This window comes from Acanthopagrus latus, chromosome 5 (genome assembly GCF_904848185.1).
Source record: "Acanthopagrus latus isolate v.2019 chromosome 5, fAcaLat1.1, whole genome shotgun sequence".
NCBI classification, from domain to species: Eukaryota; Metazoa; Chordata; class Actinopteri; order Spariformes; family Sparidae; genus Acanthopagrus; species Acanthopagrus latus.
Window position 1 is genome coordinate 4,393,924 of NC_051043.1, and position 25,680 is coordinate 4,419,603.

General features: G+C 38.6%; 2 protein-coding genes across 6 annotated transcripts in view; both read right to left on the reverse strand.

Moving 5' to 3' along the window:
- Positions 1–438: 438 nt before the first annotated feature.
- ulk1a (unc-51 like autophagy activating kinase 1a) lies at positions 439–15,808 on the reverse strand. The gene is made up of 27 exons (XM_037097505.1): positions 15,324–15,808; positions 15,126–15,218; positions 14,997–15,038; positions 13,524–13,556; positions 13,398–13,434; positions 10,988–11,161; positions 10,818–10,891; positions 10,625–10,726; positions 9,517–9,575; positions 7,950–8,032; positions 7,812–7,862; positions 7,631–7,719; positions 7,349–7,505; positions 7,187–7,247; positions 6,868–6,957; positions 6,581–6,706; positions 6,350–6,489; positions 5,355–5,449; positions 4,927–5,039; positions 4,597–4,712; positions 4,237–4,344; positions 3,358–3,512; positions 3,094–3,269; positions 2,871–2,989; positions 1,716–1,873; positions 1,474–1,609; positions 439–1,326 (listed from the first exon to the last, which is right to left on the reverse strand). Exons 1-27 carry the CDS (start codon positions 15,411–15,413, stop codon positions 1,283–1,285), a joined length of 2,721 nt encoding a protein of 906 aa, XP_036953400.1. The 5' UTR covers positions 15,414–15,808; the 3' UTR covers positions 439–1,282.
- A 1,522-nt stretch (positions 15,809–17,330) lies between these two features.
- The window catches only part of adgrd1 (adhesion G protein-coupled receptor D1), a 56,991-nt gene continuing 48,641 nt past the window's right edge, over positions 17,331–25,680 (reverse strand). For all 5 annotated transcript variants that reach the window (XM_037097501.1, XM_037097500.1, XM_037097503.1 and 2 more), the window contains 10 exons: positions 25,266–25,369; positions 24,531–24,642; positions 24,011–24,164; positions 21,306–21,372; positions 21,005–21,071; positions 20,234–20,325; positions 19,994–20,120; positions 19,858–19,899; positions 19,644–19,736; positions 17,331–19,567 (listed from right to left, as the gene is read on the reverse strand). In XM_037097501.1, coding sequence (XP_036953396.1) covers positions 19,472–19,567; positions 19,644–19,736; positions 19,858–19,899; positions 19,994–20,120; positions 20,234–20,325; positions 21,005–21,071; positions 21,306–21,372; positions 24,011–24,164; positions 24,531–24,642; positions 25,266–25,369 — 954 coding nt within the window. In that variant the 3' untranslated portion in view covers positions 17,331–19,471. The remainder of the gene's footprint in view (positions 19,568–19,643; positions 19,737–19,857; positions 19,900–19,993; positions 20,121–20,233; positions 20,326–21,004; positions 21,072–21,305; positions 21,373–24,010; positions 24,165–24,530; positions 24,643–25,265; positions 25,370–25,680) is intronic.

Genomic DNA, 25,680 nt, shown 5'->3' on the forward strand with positions numbered 1-25,680 from the left:
AAGTAAATACATTAGGCATTTAAACGAGGAACTTTACGCTTATGTCAGCTCAACGATCAAAACAAAAAAAAGTGGCGGAGGCTAAATTTCAACGTTGAAGTAAACAGTGTTGCACATGGATTCATGAATAGAAGGAAGAAAAAAAAACTGTCATGCAACTTCACATGTCGCACAGTACGTGCCAGCAATCGCTGTCATGTGTTGCAAAAATGCGGGTTAGCAATGATTTGTGATCTAAACATCGGTTTGATCCATGACGAGAAAAGACAGAAGGTAACGTTACACCACATGAAACGACTGTCTTATTCCTGGAGGTGTAAATCCAAGCAGTGCTTGACCCACCATCGTGTGAAAAAAAAAAGAAAAAAGATTTAACCCCCCTGTCCTTACAGCGCTGATGTCATGACTGGTAGAAACAAGAAAAAAAAGGATCCAAACTTCCAACAATAAATATTCTTTATTTTCACCACAGTGTTTCACAACTATTTTTGGCAATTTTGACCAGTAGTCATAAGATGAAAGTAGAAAAGGCACTTTGACAAAAATCTAACAAATTTCTGTTCTAATAAACTAAAATGCACACATTATAGTAACTTGCGTGCAATCGGACAACAATCATGAACAAACTCATTCATAAATCAGCACAATATTTTGACATTAACCCAAACAGCAGAAAAATTAACTGATGTCCATAAATATGTGCAAGCAACAGATAACAGATACACATGATCAATGTGGCATGCTGTGATGAAAAATATACAAAAAGCAGCAACAGTTTTACTGCTACTGCTACACCTTGCAATATTTGGTCATCTCAAAAAATCTGAAAATACTCTGCCTCCTGTTGGCTAGTGAACTTTTCCTACACATAACACAAACACTTCAAAATACAAACAATAACTACATAATCTTTGTTTCAAGTACAACAGATTTAAAATCAGTTATTATTTAAGCCTATTACTTTAAGTGCAGAACACAAAACTACTTGCTTACATAAACAGTCCAACACAAATACTGAAAACAAATGATACCTGATCAGAGTTCAAACAATCATGACACAATCTGTCTTCAAGAACTTGTTTAAAAGAGGACGTCCAGTCTTTTTGTGCATTTATGTAAAGATTACAGACTGGGTGGTGGGATAAGAGCAGATGCTCTAGTGGTCGTTTCCCTTAAGACAGATCAAAGTGCTTGTGTGTGCTGACAGTTAAGGAGGATCCATCTATATAGAGTAGAGATGGATGAGGCAAGATAATGCAGTTTGTGGAGTTTATGGATACTGTTAAGTCTGCAGAGCAGAAAGGCGTCGCTCGATGCACTTCTTACCTGTGAACAAACGAAAAAGATTGAAGTTTGGATTGAAAGAAAATCAAGTCAAGATCATTTAACAAATGTATTCATACAGTATCCGATTTGATTCTGGCATTTTAAACTTGCATCCTGTGGTCTGTGTGTCAACATGCTGCTACATACTTTTATCTATGCTGTCAATATCCTTTTGCTCTGTGATGATCCGGGACAGGCCCTCCATCAGCAAAATGGCTTTATGGTAGCGCTGGACTGATGCTGTGCCACAGTGGAACATCTCATCTAAAGCAGCAGACTGCACCTGAAAGCAATAAGAAAACACACATGAAGAATTAGATCAACATGCAGGCTGGGTAGAATCTGATTTGGATTGAAAATCAACACCCCTGCTGTGAGGTAAAAGTCACCATGTGCACAGTGTGGCTGTAGATGAGCTTCTCAGCCGTCAGTCCATTGAAGCGGTCCATAAGCTTCTGTTTGTCAAGCAAGAAGGTCTGCAGTCGATGGTTGAGGGAGCGACAGTATGTTACACAGTTCTTGTACAATTCATTCAGCTTCCTGATCACTGCAAGGAAATGTAAAGACATATAATTAACTTAGATTAGAGCCCAACCAATACTGGATTCTTTCTTGTATAAGATATACACTGCTCAAAACAATTAAGGGAACACTAATCAGACATCAGATCTCAATGAATAAGTTAATCAAGGTGAAAATCTTTACTAATGTACATTGAACATCATTTTTTGAGAACAAACTGACATAACAACAGTTAATGCAATCCATCGTCTTCCTTTTGCCTCTCCATTGCACCTGTTGTCACAAGCAGGTGAAATTGATTCATGATCACTTGTGCTTCCTCGATAGACGGATTGATATCCCTAAGTTTAACTGACTTGGTGTTATACTGTGATGATTGAAGTGTTCCTTGAATATACACAGAATATATTGGTGCATGAAAATACTTGTAAATAAGTTGCAAATTTTGACACGTATGCAGCAATCTTTCCCCTGAATCGTTTTAAAAGTTTGCCTACATAGTGATGCCACATGCCAACTACATTTTGTTTTTCAAATTTTTTACTCCATTTTTACAAATGGAGCCACAGCCTTTTTTTTCTAGCTTATGGGCGAGATCGTCTAGTTTTGTCTACTCGTTAATTGACCATGGATGCCATCGTTCTCTCAGAAGGATAAAAAAACATAAGCTAAAATGTCTAGTCAAATATATCCTCCCAAGTAAAGTCTATGTATGGGAAAGGCTGTATATGTAATGAAGGCAGGATATCAACATAAATGCACATCAATGACATCAATGCACTGAAGCAGTAACTTCAGTGTGAATTTCCAATTGCATATTACACGTTAGCCCATGGACCATATCAGTTAACATATGGGCTAATACGAATATGTCTCTGATCGATACATCTCCAATTATAATAGTTATGATGAATATAAACTGACCCTTGTCATCATCCTTCAACATGAAATGCCAGCTTATATTTACCAGACTTTCAAGTCTACATTAAGTGAGTATCCTAAACCAAAGACCACCATCTCACCTTGTTTGACTGTAGTAGAGGGACAAAGTTGGCCTTGTTTGATGTTCTCTTTAGCATTGTGCAGTGCTGATGACAGAAACTCTGCAGCCTTCATGTACAACACCAACTGCTCTGCATAGCTAGAATATGCAAATAAGAAACAGAAGTCATTCATGGGAAGATTTGTTAAGGAAGGCAGCTGCAGGTCATGTTGAGGGAATGTAAAAAGCTTCACGCATCTCACCTCCATTCTTTACTCAGAAGGCTGATCTGATCTGTCACCAAGCTCTGCTCTAGAAAAGAGACATCAGGACTGCTGATGGCAGATGGCCCGAGGTCCTTAGAAGACGCCAGTTCCATGACACAGTGGACAAAAGCCAAGGTGAATCGCAGCTCACTCAGAGCGTCGGTATGAGCCTGCTGTGAACAGAAAAGACACAATATTGTAACATGTGGTTTCTTTATTAATCTATTAACTTCAAAGTATTATCAAAGTGTGTGTCTGTACCTCCATCAGTGTATCTTCAGGGAGCTCTGGAGGGTTAAAAACCAGGCTACTTTGTGGAGTGGCATCCATGGCTTCAGTCTCACTATTTCTACGGCTTCCTCCATGGAGACGGCGACTGTTCAGCAGCCAGGCTGAGTTAATGTAGTTAGGTGAACCTGTATTTAAGACAGAGATTAATACAACTTAACCCTGAGCAGCTAAAACACAAGTAAAGGAGAGAGCATGGGAGTCGCTGATGACACATTTTAGGTTTACAAAAAACAGTTTTGTGACAATTTTGATGCAAAAAACATACATGTTAAAGTGTGGCACCACGTGATGGCCAAAATCATAATTATTTACTGCGAAATGTCTAAATGGCCTACATCAAATTCAGTTTCTAACTCTTTTAACCAAGGTTCTCAGTTTCTATGTTTTGCTTCAGATTTTTTAAACTCATAAAACTGAGTAATATTCCTTACTCAATTTGTGGTCAAAATGAACTCTCAACAAGAGTGCGTGATGCACAACATGGTTAAATAATTAATTGATTATATTTATATATACAATAACACATATTTATATAGAATATTCTCATATTTTAATCCATGTTATACCTACACCAAAGATTTTCAAGTCTAGTCATTCAAATTAGTCTAGTCTTTTAGTCTATACTGCCATTGCCATTGTATAATATATTTTTTTGACCTATTCTGTACTCAGGTCTCACTTACATGAGATCTTGATCTGAATGTGACTTGTTGATTATATAAAGTATATATTTAATGAAAAATAATAATAAAAGTACTCATTAAGAGTCTTCTAACACACTCAACCAACACTAGCTAAAATCAATTCCTTCAGCAGTAAATGAAGATTCAGTGTAGTTAGAAAGGTAACCTGTGAACCCCGGAGGAGAGTCTCCTTTGGATGGAGAACCCATTGTGAAGACTGTAGGAGGTGGGCTATCTGTGTATGGAGAGCCTCTATGACAACCAGTAGGTGGAGCTGTAGGAGCAAATAAGAAGAGTTACACCTACACTGCAGCCCAGTAAACTACACAGTTAAAGAATATGTGTTTATTTCCAATTAGGCATTGATTTCATTATTACATAATTACATTGCATGACTTTATGGTGGTGTTAAACTGGCCCATACCAGTAGAAGCTTAACAATATTTGGCTATGAAATATATATACCCACCATAGTCTTAGATACTGGTGATGAAAGACAAACAGTAAGAAATCATTGGACTGATACCTGTTATGTCCATGCTTCTCTCACAGTTGAGGCTCTCATTACTTCCCTCTTCAAAGAGGTGACCTCCAAAGGCAGCCTTCAGCAGCATGTCAGACAGCCTGCCTGTGCTCAGCGATCTAGACATTCAACACAGCCACAGACACCATCAAGAGAGTTTAATAATTCATCAGATGGCACATCTTTGATACTGTGTGACAGGTGCCAGTTGAAAAGCATAGCCTCAATTAGATTTGGATTATTGACACAAACTATTCATATGATTTTGCAGGATAATTATGCAAACATGTTTGTTATATTGCAATAATATAAAAATTACAATACTGTTCTGACCTTTTAAAAGGGCCCTTTTTATTGGCTGCATTCCTGCTCATGTTGGTCTGGGATGGAGATGCACCAAGCGATTGCAGGTCTGAAACTGTCCTGTTTCGGTTTGGCATTCTTGACTGAAACAGGATCAGAAACATATTAATGCTGACATGTATATCGGACAGTTAAATAGGATTTTGATTTCAGAAAAAAAAATAAAAAATCTACTGTGTGAGCTGCTAGTAGTTAATCACTTTTCATGTTTTTGAGAGTGATGTGTATTGTTGAAAAAAATGTGGACTGACATGACGTTGTGCATATCACTATATATATATATACACAAAAACACACATATATATATACAGATATAATATATAATGATTCATATATAATATATAAACACATATATTTAGATGTCCTGTTTCTGTAATAAGGATGTTTTAGAAGCTGACCTTGGGGCTTGACTGCATGCCAGGAGAGCCAATGAGCAGTCCAGTTCTTGTGCTGAGCGGAAGAGTCTGTTCCGGAGTCTCTGGGGTCATTCCCACTGAGGTAATTAGAATTTTACAAAGATTAAACCAGTAACCGAAACAGGCCTGTTTAGTATGTTGTCGGTGCTCATAACAGTATCACTAACACAAGCTCGGGCAAGTTCCCTGGGTGTTGACATAAGGCCTGAATAAAAGAGTGAAAGTGGTTACAGAAAAATCAAACAGAAACACTTAACCACTAAAAAAACTGTTCTGAACGTGACATATTTCAGATGGTGGAATTTGTGTTAACATCATAAGGCAAATTAACTTAATTAAATTCAATTAAATTGACAAATTCCCATGCAATGTCTAAAGCTGTGGAAGTGAGAACCGCGAAAGAGCTCTGCTTAAAGGAACAGCCCACCCAGAAATTACAAACAGTCCATGCCAATGAAAAGTCAGGTGAAGTGTCATGAGCCAACATTTCTGGAGATCACAGCAAAACTGCATATCAGCATTTATTGAAAACAACTCAAATATGTGGAGACTGGTTCTAAAATGTAAAAAAGACAACTGAAAATAAACATAAAATGGTTTCATGTAGTTCATCCTGCATATTATTTATACTGAATTCTTCAGTGTAGTTGTCACCCTGTCCTGTGTTATGTGTTCAACTAACCTTTGGGATCTTGAGGCTTCCAGAGACTAGTATTACACCAGACGAGCTGTGCGGAGCAATTTTATGTTTTTATGCACTTGTTTTTTATGTTTTAAAACAAGTCTCCAGCTACTTCAGTTGTTTGGTAGAAAGCTGTAACAGCGTTTTGCTGTGAAGCTCCAGAAATGTTTTGTGGAAGACAAAACATTACCCAGTGTTTAATTGGCATGAGTAGATAATGACAGAATTTTCATTTTTGGGTAAACTGACCCTTTTACAAAAACTAGTAAAAATAAAAGCTGATTGAGATGCTCACCTAGTGGCGAGGACTGGTGCGGTTGAGCTCCTCCAGTTAACAGCCCTGGAGAATTGAGAAGAAATCCTGGGCCTGAAGCTCTACAGCCTCCACATTGCGGGGAGTTTTCCTTGCTGTTGCCAGCACAGCAGAGTTTGATCCTGCATGACAGGAGACAGAGTCAGACAAAGACAGAAGAGAATAGTAGATAAAAAGACAATGAGGCAGGTGTTGCTGAGGGGCTAAACATGCCTGGTGGAGCCATGCAAGCCGGCAGGCTGCAGGTTCTGTTCCATTCGCTGGTAGTTTTGGATCTGAGTTGGGACAGGAATGGGCACTGTCTGGCTGCAGTTACGGCCAACAAATTCCTCAGGCCTGCTGCAAGGATGAAAGGAAGCAAAAGAATAAGACACACCGGAACATGCAGTTAAAAGTGATTTAAACTTAGCACAATCACTTACATGTATCTTAATCATCTATCTCTGAGCACCTTCATCTTCATCCCACCAGAATCTAAACCTGCTGCAGTTTTCTCTTACCTAACAGGCTTGGAGGGAGAATGCAGTAGGGGAGAGCATGGAGGTGTCTTTCCTGCAGCTCCGGGGCCTCTCTCAGCCAGTACTGAGCACCTACACAAAGATATTTATTAGCTCTGTCTGTGTAAATTAAAAAATATTTATCAGCACGAATTTAGCATTACATTTTAAACAACTCTGCATTCTTTGTAAAAATTTGAGATGATTATCTTCTTCTAAAACAGTTTGTGTTAACAGAAACTAAGAAAATATATAATTTTTTCAAAAATAAGTCACATTTAAAGATGTACAGCTGATGCAATTTTGTGGTGTGACTACTGACCCACTGTATATCAGGCAACTCTCAAGGGGTGACCCAACTTCCAACTCACATGTGTACTCACCTAAAAAGCAGAAACGATTGACATAGTCAGACCCGTTAAGTGCTGACGTGAAGACCAGCACAATAAAAAAATCCAGATATCTAGAGAATAAGATGTCTTACTGGGAAACTGGGCAGGCACCATGACGTATTCCTCTGTGCATGATGAGGTGCTCTGACTGCCTTGATTGGGTATTTCTTTCAGCAGGAAGGCAGGGGTGATCTGTGTAGGGGAACAGCGCGCTTTCAGTTGAAGTTGGTGCATCTCTCCATCGGAATGCTAAGAGAGTTGAAAATAAACCATGTTAAATTACAGAGAAACAAACACACTTTGAGTGTGCTGTATTTCACAACTTTTACAAAGAGACTTTCCTTTACAAATTCACAGTATAAAGGTCTACCTACTTGAGGGGAGGCCAGGTGGGATGTGGAGGAGCTGCTGGAGGAACTCCCTGAGCCTGAACTGGGGTAGGAGAGCAACGGAGCTGGAGAGCCTGTCAAAAACATATGAATGTGTGTGTTAAGACCCATTAACATCATCATCTTTATTGATTCTAAACTGCACTAAGAGAGATACAGTCTGTACTTTTCTTCGTTGATGAACCCGTCTCCAAGAAAGGATGGTGGAAAAACTCATCTGGAAATGCAAAGATTTAGATGTTAGAGACTGAATCAAATGTAACTGTGAAAAGAGGTTTGGAAAGTTTAAAGGCAGCAGGCTCACCAAAGCTGATCCGCTCTTTGTGGTTTCTCTGCAGCAGCCCCCTTAGAAGGTGTCTTAAGTTACAAGAAGTCTCCTTTGGGATGCTGGGGAAGTACAAAGGTTTCCTATTTAGGTTGACAGAATAATCCTTAACAGGATTTAGCTTAAAAATGTCATGATAGTATTACAAGGCCATAGTGTCCAGCAACAGAACATGTTAATACAGTCCAGTTTCAAAGTGTGGGTAGTGGCTCCCTGGTTGGGCCATGAGGGTACTGCAGGTGAGCCAACGGCAATCATGATGATTTCAAATGTGTAATCAGGTTTGAAATTACTATAAAATATTGTTAATTAAATCTATGCTATGTGTGCCATCTACCAATCATAACCTGCACCAATGGGTGACATTACAGGAAAAACTTGAGGGCAACATTATCTGACGGGAAAACAGACTCGACACAACTTGTATATTGCATCACTGATGGAGAATTGAAACCGATGTGTTTATGTAATTTGCACTGCAATATCTCCGTCTCACATTCACATAGAATTCTTATGTTTATGAAAAAATATAATAGGTGAACACTTTATCTTGATGTGCTTATCAGTGTTAATACTTTGAACTTTCTGCTTTAGTGTGGTGTTTGCGTTTTGTTGCAGATCTAAGTTGTTGTTTCTGAGCTCAGAGTGAGCCATAAAATATGTGTGTTTTGCATCTGTTTTATGGCTTTAGTGCAAAGCCTCAGGGCATCATAACACTAAGTGCAGACTGTATTTGTGTGTGTGTGTGTGTGTGTGTGTGTGTGTGTGTGTGTGTGTGTGTGTGTGTGGAGCTATGTGGGCCATGTGGAAAATGATAGCGGTGCAGGCCACTAGCTGGCAGCTCAGGGCATGTTATATATAGAATGACAAGAAAACAACGACCTGTGACTCCTCAAACACATGCACGGTCTTATTGCCCTGCTTTATCACTGTGAAAGACAAACATGGCCATGAGCCAAACACAGGCTGACATAGTGCACCACGAAAACAGTGGAAAACAATCCATGAATCCCTTTGAATGCTTTCCAGGTCCAAGTTTTAAAAAAAAGCCCCAGATGTCAAAATGACTTAAAATAGAGAACTAAAGGCATTTGTTAATGAAAAGACACAGAGTTTCACATCACACATGGCCAGCACCTCATATACATAAATATATGATAGGCAGGACACTAGATTTAGCATTGCGCATGTGTAACATTTCTAAATATTGTCTATGTGAGAGCAGCTGGTTGAGAAAGTTCTAGACGATCAGCCTGATCAGGTGTCTGTATCTGTTTCTTCCACATTAGGATTATTTTTAGGACTTATTGAGTGGTAATTATAAATGTGTGTGTGTGAGTGTGTTTGTGTGCGTCTCTGTGGCATGTGTTTCGTCAACTGTCCATGTGCACACTAAACATCATTCACATATACACACACACTTGAGTTTGAGCCCAGAGAGATGACCAGTAATTCATATCTCCATGTAACACCTGTCACACTTTCTTCCTGTGTGTGTGCAGTGTGTGTATATGTGTGTGTGTGTGTTGGCATGGGCTGAACTAACCTGGGTAAAAGGGTCCTGTTGGTTTCATAAAACAAACGCAGCTCCTGTGGTGTGCTGGCCTAAACGCAAACACACACCAAACAAGAGTTAAGCTGGAAATAGAGCATTCACGCACAAACACACAAACAAACCTGCAGTCCCTACAAACAAGCATTTAAACAAATGACTGTGGAAAGTTCGACTGTTTATTGGCCAACAACATCGAATATAAAAAAATGGTTATGTCACAATGCAAACACAGATGATAAGTGGCTGTTTGATGATCCCACTCACGGCAACGTGGAATGCTTGGAAATGCCAGCTAAGTAAACATCATCATCAGCAGCAGCAGCAGCAGCAGCAGCAGAAGCAGCTCACCTCACACTAACCCTTGGACTTTTCTCAACTCACTGACCTGCCTGGCAGAAATAGTCACTGCTCTCATGCTCAGGGAAAATGTTTTCAAGGAAATCGTTAAAGCATGGCAACATAAATAACCTCAAAAAGTAGAACAAGTCAACAGAATGTTTCTTCCCCTTCAAGTGTGGTGTATTCAAAAGTGTATTCCTGACCAAAGAAGGGACAAAACATGTGCACGTGTCTCTACATAAATCACACCTGAGGTAATCTGCAAATAACAGTTCAATGGTGTCAACTGAGCAGCCACGTGAACAGTAAGAAGCAATACTCAGAGTTGTGAAGCAATATTTATTTTAAGTTCAGAAAAATGGCTCGCAGCCATTTCCACATGCCTCTCATCTGTAAACAAGACGTTTTCCTAACAAGAAGTCAGGCTGTTCCAGCTTTTTCCAGCTGGATATCACAGAGTGTCACCTAGCAGGATGGTGATGCTTAATGCTTGTGTTGTGGATCATGTTCATAGTGTTGTGAAAGGGGTGCATCATGTTCAGTTCTGTGTTGACAAAAATGAGTCAACCCTTTCTAGGGATTAAGCCTGCTGAAAAATAAATGGAAACATTACTGGCCTACAAGCTGTTCTAATCATGTAATGACTCTTAGTGAGCATTTGTTTGGCGAAATGCTAAACCCATTTACTGAATCTAAAAGTTTAAAAAGAGTAAAGTTACAGCTTTTGTATTTGCATGCATGTGTTGCAAGTGCCACTCACATGAAATGGAGCCTTTCCGGTCAGACACTGGTACACAATTGTCCCTATGCTCCATAGATCGGCCTTGGCATCATAGTGCTGGGACATGATGACTTCGGGAGCCTGTGTCCAGACAAGTTTACAGCTTAAGGGGACACGCTGACATTATACCTTGTGGGGTCATTAAACTACTGTGACAGACCTTAATACTTACCATGTACATGGGAGAGCCACAGAGTGTGGCTGCCATGGTGTTTGTCTGGAGATGACGGGCAAATCCAAAGTCAGCTGGAGGGCAAGAGAATAAGTGTGTGATGACTCCATCATCTTCCTTAAACCGACACAGATGCTACATTCAGTTTTGCTTGGACTAGAGGTCTTCACCTATCTTGATGCAGGTGTTAATAGGACTGGACCTGCGCCCCTCTGGGTGGCAGAGCAGGATGTTCTGTGGTTTGAGGTCTCTGTGGAGGATGCCCTTACTCTGCAGGATCTTCATGGCCTGAGCAATCTGCTGTAGGAATACGCGGATGGTGTCCTCACTTAATGTGCCCTTAGCTGAGGGTCAGAGGGATGAAATACATGAGATGATCCTTGAGGTAGTTTTCATGACAGTATATAGATTAACAGTTTGTTTTGTCCTTGAGGGGATGAGATGATTGGTCAACCATTGGTCAACCAAAAGAACATTAACCACTACTAATTTACTATTAATCAATTATCAAAGGGCAACTCCATCAGCTTTCAGCATTGGAGTGTGTTTACAGGTCTACTGCATATGTAGAAAAGTAGTACAAAACTGTTTGTGGCTCCAGAGAAAGCTGCATGTAATACATTTAAGTACAAATGCCAAGTCTTTCAGTTCAATTTCTAGTTTTTCTTCTCTTATTTTTGAATATTGGACAGTTATTTTGATACCAATGTTGTTACCAGTACCAGTATTGGAAACGTCTCTTACACAGCCTTAAATGGTGGATTGGTTATAGGTGAGCACACAAATCTATGCACTAATCCAATAACGTGTGATTTATTACCCCCAAAGCAGGACCCCTCCTAGTGGTGCCCTAAACACCTGTAAACAACACTAATTATGACTGTTGGGATTTGAGAATTTCACTATCAGAATATCGTGCCCAAAACAATTCATGATAACAATAGTTTAGCACTGTGGTTTGTGTCTCACTCCTCCAACATAATTTTGCATGGCCACTGAAGTCACACAATGTGGAAGTAGCTAGCTAGCTCTTCTCTTGGTGGGTGGCAACCAACGTTTAGTGTTCGCCACCACCTCCTATGGGATAGCGAGAACAGAAAGACAGAGAGGAATTAATAGGAGCTGGATTATTTACACAATATTATCATTAGTTTCACATTAGCACAATATGAATACTTAATTTTCAAACATTACAAATTACTGTCAGTATATTATGACACTCCTCACCAAAATCAATAAATGGTAAAGGAGTTCAAGCATGACAGCAAACTTATATTTGTTGATAATTGTGCTCTTTTTTTACTTGTGACTAATATCAAAATACAGATTTATGGCAGTCATTCACTGTATGAATTTGGGTGTTTTTAACGCACTGGTCTCGGATCAGTCCTTGGTATTAGTTGATATGCATGTTCTGGTATTGGAATCAGCTTCAGGAAGTAAAAATGGTGTTGGAATTTTTTTTCTGTTGGTCAGTCTAGGTCATAATGTATAATGTTAGCATGTCAACTTGGACTTTGGGAAATAATAAATCTAAATATAAATAAGTAATTAATAAATAGGAATATGATTTTTTCACTGTTTTCTAATATTTTATTAAGAATTGGGAGAATAAAAACAAACTAATAATAATAAACTGTCAGCTGCAGTGTTTTATCTTACGTAAAACTTAAACTTATCTCCAATATGATGTAAGGTGAAGATGCTTGTCACCTTAGCGTGCGTCACTGCTGTCACACTTTGTCCAAGAGAATTTTGTTTACGATGTGGCTTCATTTGGAAGTTAATGCTAACCCCCCTCTGATTTCTTAGTATTTATAGCTGCAGTGTTTTTCCACCGGAGGACAGGGGATAAGTGAGTGACAGATGGGTGAGGTCATGTGGGTGCTCCGTGAACTGGGCCAAGTGTGACTGTGAGTGTTGTGCTGCAAGTAGGTGGATGTTCTTACTTGGCACAGAATGGGCAGTATATAAAATAAGAGACACTGGCACGGTGGCAGAATTAGAGTGACTCTTCACATCAGCACTTAAATAGTCACATTGACTCTAACAAGGTAAATATAGAAAGAGAAAGAAAATCAACTCCATCAACTCAAACAGGGTTTGAAACTTTAGGAGGGTGAAATTTCAGTCTGACACTCCAAGTGGGAAACTATACATGGTGAAATCACAAGGTGCATGGTTTCAACAGAATTTATAGGAAAATCCTCACATGCCACTTCTGGGGGTTTCATTTTATCTGGGTTAAGCACTTGGGAGTATTAAGTGATAATTTACTCAGTGACCTGTTGGAAACTCAAACCTGAATTCTGTGGTTGCTCTGCTCTGTCTCCACAAAATCCTCTTACTCCTCCAAAACACTGAAAAAGCTTAGCCAAGCCTCTTAATTAAAAGCCAAATTAGGCAGCCAGTACAACAGGAAACTGCTCCAAACATAATTACAAGCAACAAACTGTGAATTTGATCCTATAGTGCAACAGTAAGGAGTGGATATATGAATGTCTTTTTTAATGCTTTTTATAATGTCAAACCTTTACAGTTGTGAGCTATATTAAACCCTGCAGAATGTAAAGCACTTACAGTGAAGGTACTCTGCCAGGTCACCTCCATTGCAGTACTGTAAAGACAAGACAGATGAGCATTAATAGAAGCTTTGAGATTTGCCTTGTTAACAAACCAGACATAACCAGTCTGAACAATGCTTACCTCCATGACGAGATACACACATCCCCCCATTTCCTGTTGATAAAATCAGATATATTGCAAATTATCAATGGAAATATGCAAGAGCTGCAATGAAGAAAATTAGTCGATTCACAGGAAATCAGTAGCCAGTTTATTTGATAATCGAGTCAGCCTATTCAATTTGAGGATTTGCTTCATTTCTTTGTCATTTTAGGACAGGAAATGGTAAATCTTTGGGCTATTGTTTGGACAAAGAAAGAAATTAAAAGAGCTCTGGGAAATTTTATGAGCATTCTTCAAAATGTATTGACATTATATAGACTTCAATAATAATAATGCTGGGAACAGATCAAAAGTTACTTTTTAAAAACAGATGTGATGAACAATAATAATACTGTACATCACATCTTTTTTGTGTAGGGAGATCAGGAATTAAAACTAGAATTGCAACTAGAGTGCAACAATTAGTCGATTACTTGGTTTGAAAACCAACCAAAGACATTTTGGGTTTTTGACTACTGGTTTGACAAAAGAAGCAATTTAGAGATGCTGCTTTGGACTTTTTCACATCTTTTTGACATTTTACAGAATAAAAGATTCTAGTCAGTAAAAATAATCGATATATTAATCAATAATGAAAATAATTAGATTTAGCCTTAATTGTGGCTTGTATCAACAATCCTTCGACCCATCAGACTTGTATGTATGGATGTATGTATGTGTGGTGCCTTTGTTTGTCTTTTAAAGTTAAAGCCAGTGGGGGCTGTGTACTGGTGTGAAACTTGAAAAGTGGTTGCAACTCGTCCATTATGGCCATTATGTTGCAGTGAGCATCACAATAGGTTGTGAAGGTAATCAGGTAAGTTAACACATCTACAAAGCACTCTAGCCTGACCTGTGGTGTGACCTGAAGTGTATCATCTGAAGTCTTTAGCCTTGTATGCAGACGCACACCGCGTCTGCTGTGAAATGCTACTCAGACTCTGTGTTTGATAAGCCAGTGTTTAACCAGCTGCACCCTGCCATCTGTCTGAAATAGTGAGAGATCAGCTCACTGGTGTCTGGCAGATGTCAGTAAGATGAGAAGCGTAGAGCTCACACACACACATGCTCACATACAAGCAAATGGTTTATGTCCTGTTTTCCACCTTACAGAGGTACCAATTTCGTGGTTAGATTCAGGATATCTTATTAGGTGTTCGAAAACTAGGGTTAGGAGTTCTAACCCTAGCCCCATCTATTAGAATCATTTGTGTTAAGAATCTCAAACTTCTATACAATATCAATGACAGCCTCCGTTATAGTTGTTGATGTTAGTCATCCCATGAAAAACTACAACAACCAGCAGCCAAAACAGTGTCACATGGGTACATGACGTTCAACGTGTCAATATTTGCAACATGTGACAGCAAAGTCTATTGCACGCATGTATTGCTGTGTAGTTGCTGCTGATGAGTGCAAGATTGCAGGAAGGAGACAAAAAAACATGTTTACCTGATAGTCGAGCAGTCTAACAATATTCTCATGTTTGAGTTCCTAGAAGAGGTAGGAAAACATGCCAGTTAAAGCCACACAGAAAGACTGACACAGTGTGTGGTAAGACATTAAAAGACAATGTGTTACCTTTAGTATCTTGATTTCTTTACCAAGCAGAGACTGTGATTTTGCCAAGTTTTTCTTGTTGATACACTTCACAGCAACTTCCCAGTCACGTCTCTTCAAAAGGTTCAAATAAAAATTAAAAAAAAAAAATACAGTACATAAACACAGCAGATAATAGTGATAAGGCAGATACTGATTGTCCCAAAAAGAAAAAGTTACCTCTTTATGTCTGCCTTTGAACACAACAGCAAAGGCACCGTGACCAATCAGGTCTTTCCTGTTGAACTCAAACTTGCCAACAGACTCCATGGACAACAACAATAAACGCTTTAAAGTATCGGAGCAGCTTCAGGACGATACTTTTCCGACTGACACGCACGTATAGTCCCACGAGACGTCCTTCCAACCGGTAAATCCCATTTCATTGATGAATACCGTCTCAACATGTGACGAGCTTTATAACCGAAGGGAATATCGATGACAACATTGCGAAGTTTCCATCAACACAACAAGCTCAAACAAACAACTGTATTTAAACTAAATATTAGTGGTACCGCTTGGTTATTTAGCGGTTTCAGTGAGTCCTGTTACTTCTGCAGAAGTTAAAAAAGCTCACGTTCGAGTTCTTCGCAGCTGTTTCTATTGAGACACTGAGCTCAGATATTGTCTTCTCCACCTTTCTGCAGTTATTCATATCTCACGGTGAGCATGCGCAGACGGACTGGCAGACTGTCTCTTGATGGCGCTTTCAGGGACAACTCGTAAAGTTGTAATTCAATGCCTTAGTTTAGCAAGGACTTATTTTTAAGCGCTTCATCAAGAGGTTACGACACATTTTGTGCTCTTTTATATGTGTTCAGTGATCAAAATTGAACTCACTCCGAGTAGACTTTTGATACAGCATAGGAACCTGTATTACCATTTTCTGCTGCTATATATAGGCTTCCACTTTACTGCATTGTGGAGGCAATTTTGTGCTCTTTACTTACCCACATTTATTTAATATTTTTAGTTAGCTAGTCAGAAGATTGCGTGCTTAAACAGAGCCATTCATTTTTTATTAATGTATATTTATGTGCAGTATTTTTTCAAAATAAACATAAATGCTGAATATTAGTTCTGATAATTGCCCAAGCCGATAGTCGGCTGACCTCTATTATACAGTATATGGGCTACATTTAAATATTTAGCCTGCTTTACTTCTACTTGTTCCTTTGACACTTGAGCACATTTACTGCCGGAAAATAACTTTTGTTACTTAATTAAGTACATTCAGTGTAAATTACTTTCACTTGAACCACTTGTACCAAAGTAATAGTTTAGCAATCTTTACTTTTGCAACAAAAAAAATATATAAATAAATAAAATAAAAATAAAAATAAAAATAAAAATAATAATATAATAAAAGTATGACTTTTGGGTAGTTGTCACAAAATTGAAAATACATATGCACAAAAGCTCACACAATTTTTTTTTCTTTTTTTAAATAACCAAAACAAACAGTATTCCACATAAAATAGTATACATCATATATACAGCCAATTAGTGACATATTCATGTACAATTGTACCTGCCTGTGATGGTTCCATTCTCATAAAAGAGTAAAATGTCAAGGGTCAGTTAAAGTTCCTTCTGAAAACCAAACTGAAATATTGTCATGCAGTCTGAGGATAACATATTTAAAGCAAGTGTCTGTATTTGCCTATTGGGCTCTGGAGACAAACCAGTGCATGATAGGTGTTTATGGCCCATAGTCTTATAATCCACCAGTGTTTAAACATCACAGAAACGACAGCATCATCGACACGTGCCATTTAAATGATTATTAGCTAGATTTAATAAAATCTTAGATTAGATTAGTTAGATTTATTAGCATTTTTTCTGCTAATATCCCAACCACGTTACAACAAGATCACTGGGTCAATTTTTGTTGCCCGTCGTACTGCTTTGTCTCCCCTCACATTTCCTGTTTGCCTATTCACTATCATACTGTCTAATAAAAACGTAAATACCCTAAACATGTTGTGAAAGGATAGGTTAATCATTCATCAAGTATGTCTGAAGGCTATTGTCATGTGCAATGGCTGTGTCCTTGCCTCAGCAGCAGCCCAGGGTCCAGTCCAACCTGTGGTCCTTTGCTACATGTCAACCCACCTCTCTCTCTCTCTCTCTCTCATCCCAATTTCTTCTCACTCTAGCTACACTATAATAATAATAACAATAATATCAATAATAATTATACATTTATTACCATTTCAGTTACTTGATATTCTTCAAAGCTACACTTGTCAAAAAACTGACTAATAATAAGGTGATTCACAGGTACACGCACAAGTATCAACCAAATAGCAAAAGCTGTGTTGGCCAGCAATCAGTACAAAAGTTAAAATAATGCTGAAACTCATGTAATAAAGATACAACAGATTTTTTTGTCATAAACATTTTATAATAATAGATAACTGGAGGCACAAACCATAGTACCACAAGACAACAGTAATTTTTTGGTCATACAAGCATAGAAATACTGAAATATTTAACTTTAAATCAGACATGAAAAGTGAGCGCAGAGTGACTTACAGTAAATCCTGTTTTAGGAAACTTAATGCTGGTACAGTGTAAGATCAATGACATTTTAAAATGTGTCATCTCCCTCCATTCTCACAGTATGTTAAGAAAAAAAGCAATAAGTCCCTCCATTTCAGAACATATTAAAAACATTTTAGTGTATAAAAATGTATGAAAATTTCAAAGAAATTAGCAACAGAAAAACAGCTAAAGACAGCATAAAACTTCACAGAATTGTGTCCAAACCACAACCAGTATTCGATCCATCGAGGCAATGCGATTGTGATTTTTGGTTATATAAATTAAATTGATTTGATTTGATTTGTTCCTCAAAAAGTGTAACATGGCGCAGCAACTCGGAGGTGAGGTGCTGCAAATCGGTTTATGTCAACAGAGAAAGCACACAAATTCACACAGAATTTAACACGAGAAAAGACAGATTGTTGAGCTTTGACATTTTGCAGAAGACATGATACACAACTCAGAATCACAAAATAAATAAATACATTATCAGAATTACATTGGGTCTTATTCACTGCTACGCTGCTGATTGTTGTGTCGTCCCCAAAGTTATGCGAAAACTGGACGGATCACGGGAATCGTTGGGAAGTTCATCTAGATAAAATAAGCAATTCATTTTTTGTGGAGATGATGTTATGAACAGGTGAAATTACATCATTGTTTTAAGGCATTCATCTAACGCCATACTTTAGCTAAATGGACTGATTTCCATGATTTTATATCAGTGTTCGTGAATTTGTATCCAACCATACTCTTACAGTACTCATCTCAAATTTTAACATGTTACATTCTCTGCAAGTAAACTAAAACTGATGTGCTGTCCCACTCTATTATGTACGATCATCTTCGTAATTTAAAGGAAAGTCCTGACATTTAGGGAAATTAGATTTTTTTTGCGTCTTGCTGAAAGGCAAATGAGAAGATTGCTGTGAAGCTACAGCTAGCAGCTGATTACTTTAGCTTAGTTTAGATCCAGGAATAATGGAGGAAACAGATAACACATAACCACAAAATAACAATGTGTCATCTGCGCATTGTTTTTGTAAATACATTTTTAGACGTGCTAGTAGGTGAATTTTTTTCAGTTATGCTAACCAGTTGCTTGTTATAGCGTCATAATTACTGAACAAACAAGTAAGTTGTATCAATATTCTCATCTAACTGTCAGCAAGAAAGCAAATAATCATATATTGCAAAATGTGGAACTTTGTAACAGGCGCAATAATGTAATTCCTGCCACTAGGGGTCTCTCAATCACAGGTGGGGGTGGGTCAGGCAGAGCCCGATGCAAAGCTGCTGTTCAGCAGCTTTTAGCCAGCCCTTTGGAGGAATAAACACCCAGAACCACGTCAGTTTCTGCTCTGATCTGAAGTAGTTTACTGATGCGTGTCGTTGCTTGCTAGCTTGTGGCTAATGCACAGTAATCTGTTATTTGGAGGGTCGAATAAACACTCACGCATGTAAGGTGACAGAACACAAATGATCCCACAGTAAAACTTGGCGAGTAATGTGGGGATACAACAACTAACTTCACGGACCTTCTCAGAAATCCCTGCTTTTGTTTTGGGGACACAACTTATGTTTTAGTTTAAGTTAAGGCACAGTCCTCATAGTCTGTTTGTCTTTAAAGGTGAAGCCACACCTCCTTTGGTATCACTTTCACTTGAGTGGAAGAGTGTTCAATTTAAGCCATTACTAATATTCTGGCCAGTGTTTGTCATTCTACACTAGGGTGTCTCAGACTGCTCATCTGCCACAGAGAGAAGTGACCATCTGCGGCTCTACACAGCGGAGAGGTCGATGCGATTGGCCGAGTTGGTGCTTTTGTCCCATGTGTTCATCTTGGTGGGAGTCACGCCCTCCTTATTTCCATTCATCTAGAAGATAGGAAGGAGAATGTTAGTCAGGCTGACAAGAAATGTGAAGCTCAATTCTGTTTAAGGAAGCACTCACAATATCAGAGTTGAATGGCTTTACATTGATGTTTCGGATGGAGCTGCTGGTCAAAGACCACACCTTGGTTTTGTGTTTGAAAGCAGCTCTGACCTGCAGAAAAGAAGTAACCCATAACAGACAATGATATCAGGATTTATCAACATAAATTAGGAATATCACTTCCAAGCAAATCAAGACATTGATTATGTGTGTGACATATTTTTCATCGTACCTCAGAATTGAGAAGACAGTGAAACAAGAAGACAAAGAACCCCTGACGACAAAGAAAAAATGTCAAATTTAGGAGATTTTTCACAAATGGCTGTGAGCATTTTTGAAAAGTAAAGATCTCGCGCACGAGAACTTACTTGTAACGAGTTGAATACAGCAAAAATATAAAGGAACGGCAGAGAGTGAGTGTTGATAGCAAGAACGCCAAAGATCCAGGAAATGCCGAGTATAGGCAGGAGCACAGCCACTGCCTTTGCAGTCAGCCTTGAAACAAAACAAGCCACAATCATGTTTATATTATTAGCTTCTAATAAGAGCAAGATATTGAATAATTAAAAAAAGAGCACTGATCTGATCACCATAGCAAATAACCTCACCTGACTGCATTGGCATCGCCATGAACCTTGTAACTTTCTCCACTGATTCGGGATATGATCCTGGTCACAGATATCAGAATGCCAATGTTCACCTGATAATCAGAGAGAATGTTAAATAGGGTAAACACAGTGAAACTTTCCTCCTCGAATAGAATACAAGTTTACAATACAGACTGAAAGACGAGTTCACCTATAAATGAAAATTCAATCATCATCTCTTCTCCCGAGTCCATGAAAAAAGGGGTGAAGTTTCATAGTCCACACAACATTTCAAGAGCTTTACCGCAAAACCAACGTTGCAGTGTTCTCTTAAACAATTGAAGTATGGTTCCTAACAGCTTGTCCAGTGTAATTGAGGTCTGTGGAAACCCTGAGATCCCATATTGGTTTTATAAGATGTTTTTACACCCCAAGCATGTAGTCAAGTGCATGCACCCATGTCAGACGGCTAAAGCTTTAAGCTTACTGTAGCAGCTACAGTGAAGATTTTGGTTAAAAACAGTTGTAACTAATGTCCTCTTAAGTCAATTTGGACTGTCTGGGCTTCCGCAGACCTGGATTATGCCCAACAAGTCATATAGACCCATGTTATGTTTATTTTTCAGTTGTTTCTGCGATGCTGTTGTGTTGAAATGTTTCGTGGATTACGAAAATTCACCAGATTTTCAATCGCCGTTGGATAATGACAGAATTCAAATTTTTGGGAGATCTTTTCCTTTCAATTGTAGATCAAATAATGCAACAAAATGGGAACTGTACAAAATGTCTCACCACAATGACAAACAGAGCTGGTGCCACGAATGCCCAAATGGCTCCGTTCTTCAATGACAGCCAACAGCTTAGAAAGCAAGAGTTGAAAAAACAGAAATCACTCTGTGTTCCCTTCTAAATTAAAATTTCATAGTGCTGTGATGTGAATATAGAATGACACATGTGGTGATTGTTAACCCAATAGTTTTTACATAACAATAAACAGAGTTGATAGTTCCAATTTCTTCCGCAGGTGACGTCATTCTTATGCAATGTTAACAGGCTTTGATGGAATTAAATGAATTCTGTGTGTCATACTTACTTGTCCACTTCACCATAACTGTCCAGAGCTGATGTCATGGACACCACACATATCACCAACGGGGAGCCTGATAATAAACAAAGAAAAAAAAACAACCAAAAGGCACATGTTACACATTTTTTGGAATTAAAATCTTATGGCATAAAAATGTGATCTCTTTGCCCTGTGCCTGTACCCTGTTGTGTTAACCTATCAGTACAGTGACTGCGTAACATATGCAGCCTGATTATATTTGCTGTATCGATCCATTTGTGGTAATTACTGTATATTAAACACACATTTATTTATGGGTATGCACCACGCCACTTTGTTCTACTGGCCTTGTGGTTAGAATGCATTCTGTGTAATGTGATTGATCTGGCCAAGCAGATTTGCTGCATGACATAATTTCCTACTGTCTCTCCACACTAAAATAAATGCAGTGGATGCCTTAGAAAAGCACCGTACAGACTAACATAAACAGACAATGCAATCATTACTAGATTCACAGGGGCTGATATACAGTACATGTCAGGAACAAGTGCAAACCTAAAGTGATGTAATCAATTGATTTATGGACTAATGTTTTAATGCTGGGATTATGGCTGTCAGCATCTTGTTTTTTTGGAGCCAGAAGTGACCATATTCGAACTAGAGAGTGGAGCTGGGGACCATACATTGCTATGCCTCTATCCTGATTGACAGTCACCATGTTCGCAACAAGGCATACCCTGTTTTATCATTTATTTTACTCTACTCTAAATTTTTCAAAAATGAAAATCCTGCTGTATAAAGGAAGACTCAAAGACTATAAACTCTTGAGGAAACTGTTTACCAAGGTAACAAATCCAGTGAGAAATAGGGTTATTTTCTCATAAGCCTTACATACAGTCAGATTTCCTTTGAAACCAGGGGAGTTTCCCCCTGCAGGCCACAATAGGGACTGCATGTTTGAGGTACATCCGCTTCAGACCAGGTAGCACTGTTCATATTTTATACAGCCAATGGTTGGGGCCTGAAGATTAGGTAATAATTCAAGACATAGACACAACATTGTGCTTTAGTAGTGGAATTGCCCTGTGGAGTTGTACACAAATACGCACTGTGTGCAAGGCCTGACAGATGTGTTGAATGCATTAATCTTACTCATGAAACATTTGCAACAAACAAACAATTTTCTAAAGCAGCTATGTTGAACTTTCATATTGAGTTGATTCTGGCAGCCTCTTTGGACAAAAGGGGTATGAGTAACATAGCCTCCTGTCATAATAATATTGATCTGGCTAGCATATGCATCTGCCTTTAAACCGAGTGATAGAGAGAAACTTTTATTACTACTTTTCTTTTTTCAAATACATCTGTTTGCAGGATGATGGACAATGAAGTAATGTATCCATTTTTTGGCTGGATATTATCAAATTGAGACTATTTTGTTGTGTGTCCTTGTGGCATGTGTGAGTATTTTTAATCATGCATTCATTGCATCAATGTTTACTTGATATAAGTCTTCCTCCTCCCTGCTTTTGTCAGCACATTGCTATATTTTTTGGTGCATTGTTGCCACCAACTGTCACTCAGCACTATCGCGTAAAAAGCAGGCACAAATGTGTATTCCATCGCTTGTTTGTTTGTATCTGTGTATGTCATCATGTGAATGAAATAGGAGCCCACTCTTTGATAACACTCCTCTACAGCGCTACCTGTGGTCATGAACTCAACAGGGTACCTTTAATCAAAATACCACGAATAAAAGTTGACAAAAGTTGATCACAGAGATTATATAGTTACTAATGCAGCCTTGTTGCTGACGGTTTTCACACAGGTTACCAACACTCATATTCTTAATTCTTAATAGGACTGGAATCAGCCCGAGTAGACATTCCGTCTTTTACTAGGGCCACAGACACATGACAGCTTTAGGCCGAACAGTGATTAAAACATAGTTCATACGGTATTTTAACCTCCACACTGTCGTCCAAAAGTGTGCCGCGGTTAATTATAGAAAACGGTCCTGTGGCCCCCTTAAACATGTGATGCCTTTTTCCATCCTCCCATTGTAGCACCTGTCTTTGCACACACTTCTTTACCCTGTAGTGGTTTTATAAATCTACAGTGCTGCTAACTGCTAATTTCCCTGGAAAGCTTAAGCATAACGATAACTACGCTACAAGTGAGCTTTAACTTTAAAGGAGGAAATGAAAGATAAAGTAGTAAACAACCTTTATCACAGCTAGTAGCAGCAGTACTTCATTATGTAAATGTTTAACTTTTTATGTACAACTGTCAGACAAGTCTCCAGCACATCATTTGCAGTTGGCCACACAAAATGAAAAAATACTCTGGCAAGAAGAGAGGAAGTAATAAAAAAAAAGGATAATTTTTCCACTAATGGGTTCAGCATGTGAAGGAGAGATTATGCATTCCTCAGAGCAGTCAAAGACGGTATAATGTAGGTCCCAGATTCTTTTTATCTGTCCCTCAAACTCTGGTTTACTGAGAGCAGGAGACACCGTAGTTATACCAGAATGTAACTCAAAGCAGATTGATTTAACAGGGTAATTGTTATTTACAATATTTGGCCAGAAGATGAGGTAAAGTCCCAAATATCAACCATGTTAACAACTTTTGTCTTGGTATGAGGTGGAGGCAGGGTGCTGGGTGAAACTGAGGGCCATAAGCTTTTTTCCATCGAAGTTCGGTAATGAGAGACTGCAGAGCAGACCTACCCCAGCCGATGCCATAGTAGTAGAAGTGTTTGCTGCCCTCTGAGCCGAACACCTTCACCACCATACTATAGAGGTGGAGGCCCTCCACCAGCATCCAGGCGAAGGCACTCAGAAAGAAGAAGTGAAGCAGGACGGCCATGACCTTACAAGGCAGCTGGGACGGGGAAAAAAACAGACTTTTTTATTATGTTCACTGTCACAATAATTGATACTGGGTGATATGGCCATAAAATAATATTACAATATTTTTAGACTATATCAGGATACTCAACCTGGGCAAAAGGTAAGGATGACTACCTGTAGTTTTATTGATATAATAACTAAGTGAGTAAAGGTGGTATAAGAACAAGTTTGGTAAGTTAAGAATATTACGCAACTTTGCTAAAATGCAGCCTTTAAAAGGAACCAGTTGCTTTTTGGTTTTTGGTAGATCAAGGCTGAAACACAGCGGAGATCCCACTTTTGCAGTTGCAAACTGTGGCAACCATCATGAAGAATACAATCTATACTGTGTACCCACCGTGCCCGGGTCGAAGCGAGCGCTGATGAGCAGTAAGATCTCAGCCACCAGGATGGCGAAGGAGAGGTTGGCATGGATGTGGTAGCGTTGGTTACGGATGGTGCTCACTGAGCTGCAGAGGACAACATCAAGGATCATCGGTGCTTTATGGTACTTCAATCACAAGAACATGTAACATTTAAAACATCAAATTATTTGAATATTTTCATTTAATTTATGATCATGTAGACTTTAAAGAACGTACATAGTCACATGGAATGTAATGATGTACATTTCCTTAAGTACTGTACTTAAGTACAATCTTGGAGTACTTGTGCATTGCTTAACCCCAACCCTTTCTGCTACTATATACTTCCACTCCACTACATTTTGGAGTCAAATATTGTGCTTTAAAAGCCTACAGTTATTTGATAATTTTGTTTTTTAGTTAATTTGCTTATTTGCAGATTTAATAAAAACAAGTTTTTGTTTGGTTTTTTTTTTTCAAAAAAGTGAATTTTTCAGATAGGAGGTTTTGCTATGTATATATATCCATCAATATATATATATACGAAATACTTTCATCCTTCACATACATATGTTACTAAGACGGCAACTGCACAAAACAACTGGACCCATAATTGTAATATACTAAAAAAGTATAAAAACGTAATTCATATTAGTAACATGATTGTGTGTGAAATGTTAACAATGTTTTATCAAAGGTTGTTAATGTGATGAACTGATAATACTCACGATAGAACAGCAAAAGTGACCAGAGTGATGGCGAGGCAGACGATGGATACCGAGCAGCCAACATAACCAATGGTTGACAGTGCCACCCTGTGGCCAGTAGTGAGCTGTGCAGCGAGAAACAACGTTATCAGCAATGGACAAGGCCACATTTAATATATACTACATTCAGTCTGAATCAGACACTCAGGAGCCACTAGTGTATGATGATGAACACAATACTGATCTCATTATAGTTCTATTCTGAAAGTCTGGGCATATTGTCATCAGAAATCAGAAATACTTCATTGATCCCAGAGGGGGAAATTGGAAAGACTGCAGTAGCTCCTTCTAGAATTGAAATGACACAGTAGAGCAAGAATATGAGAACACATAAACAGAGAAAAGATACAAATAAATAAGAGTGAGTGAGAATATA

What these genes read in the sequence shown, in the direction of transcription:
- ulk1a (XM_037097505.1), bottom strand. Translation starts at nt 15,413, where the DNA reads ATGGAGTCTGTTGGCAAGTTTGAGTTCAACAGGAAAGACCTGATTGGT. An exon ending in CCGGAAAGGCTCCATTTCAT is followed by an intron (nt 9,576 to 10,624) that starts GTGAGTGGCACT and finishes GTTTGCGTTTAG; the next exon opens with GCCAGCACACCACAGGAGCT. An exon ending in GGCTTGCATGGCTCCACCAG is followed by an intron (nt 6,490 to 6,580) that starts GCATGTTTAGCC and finishes CCTGTCATGCAG; the next exon opens with GATCAAACTCTGCTGTGCTG.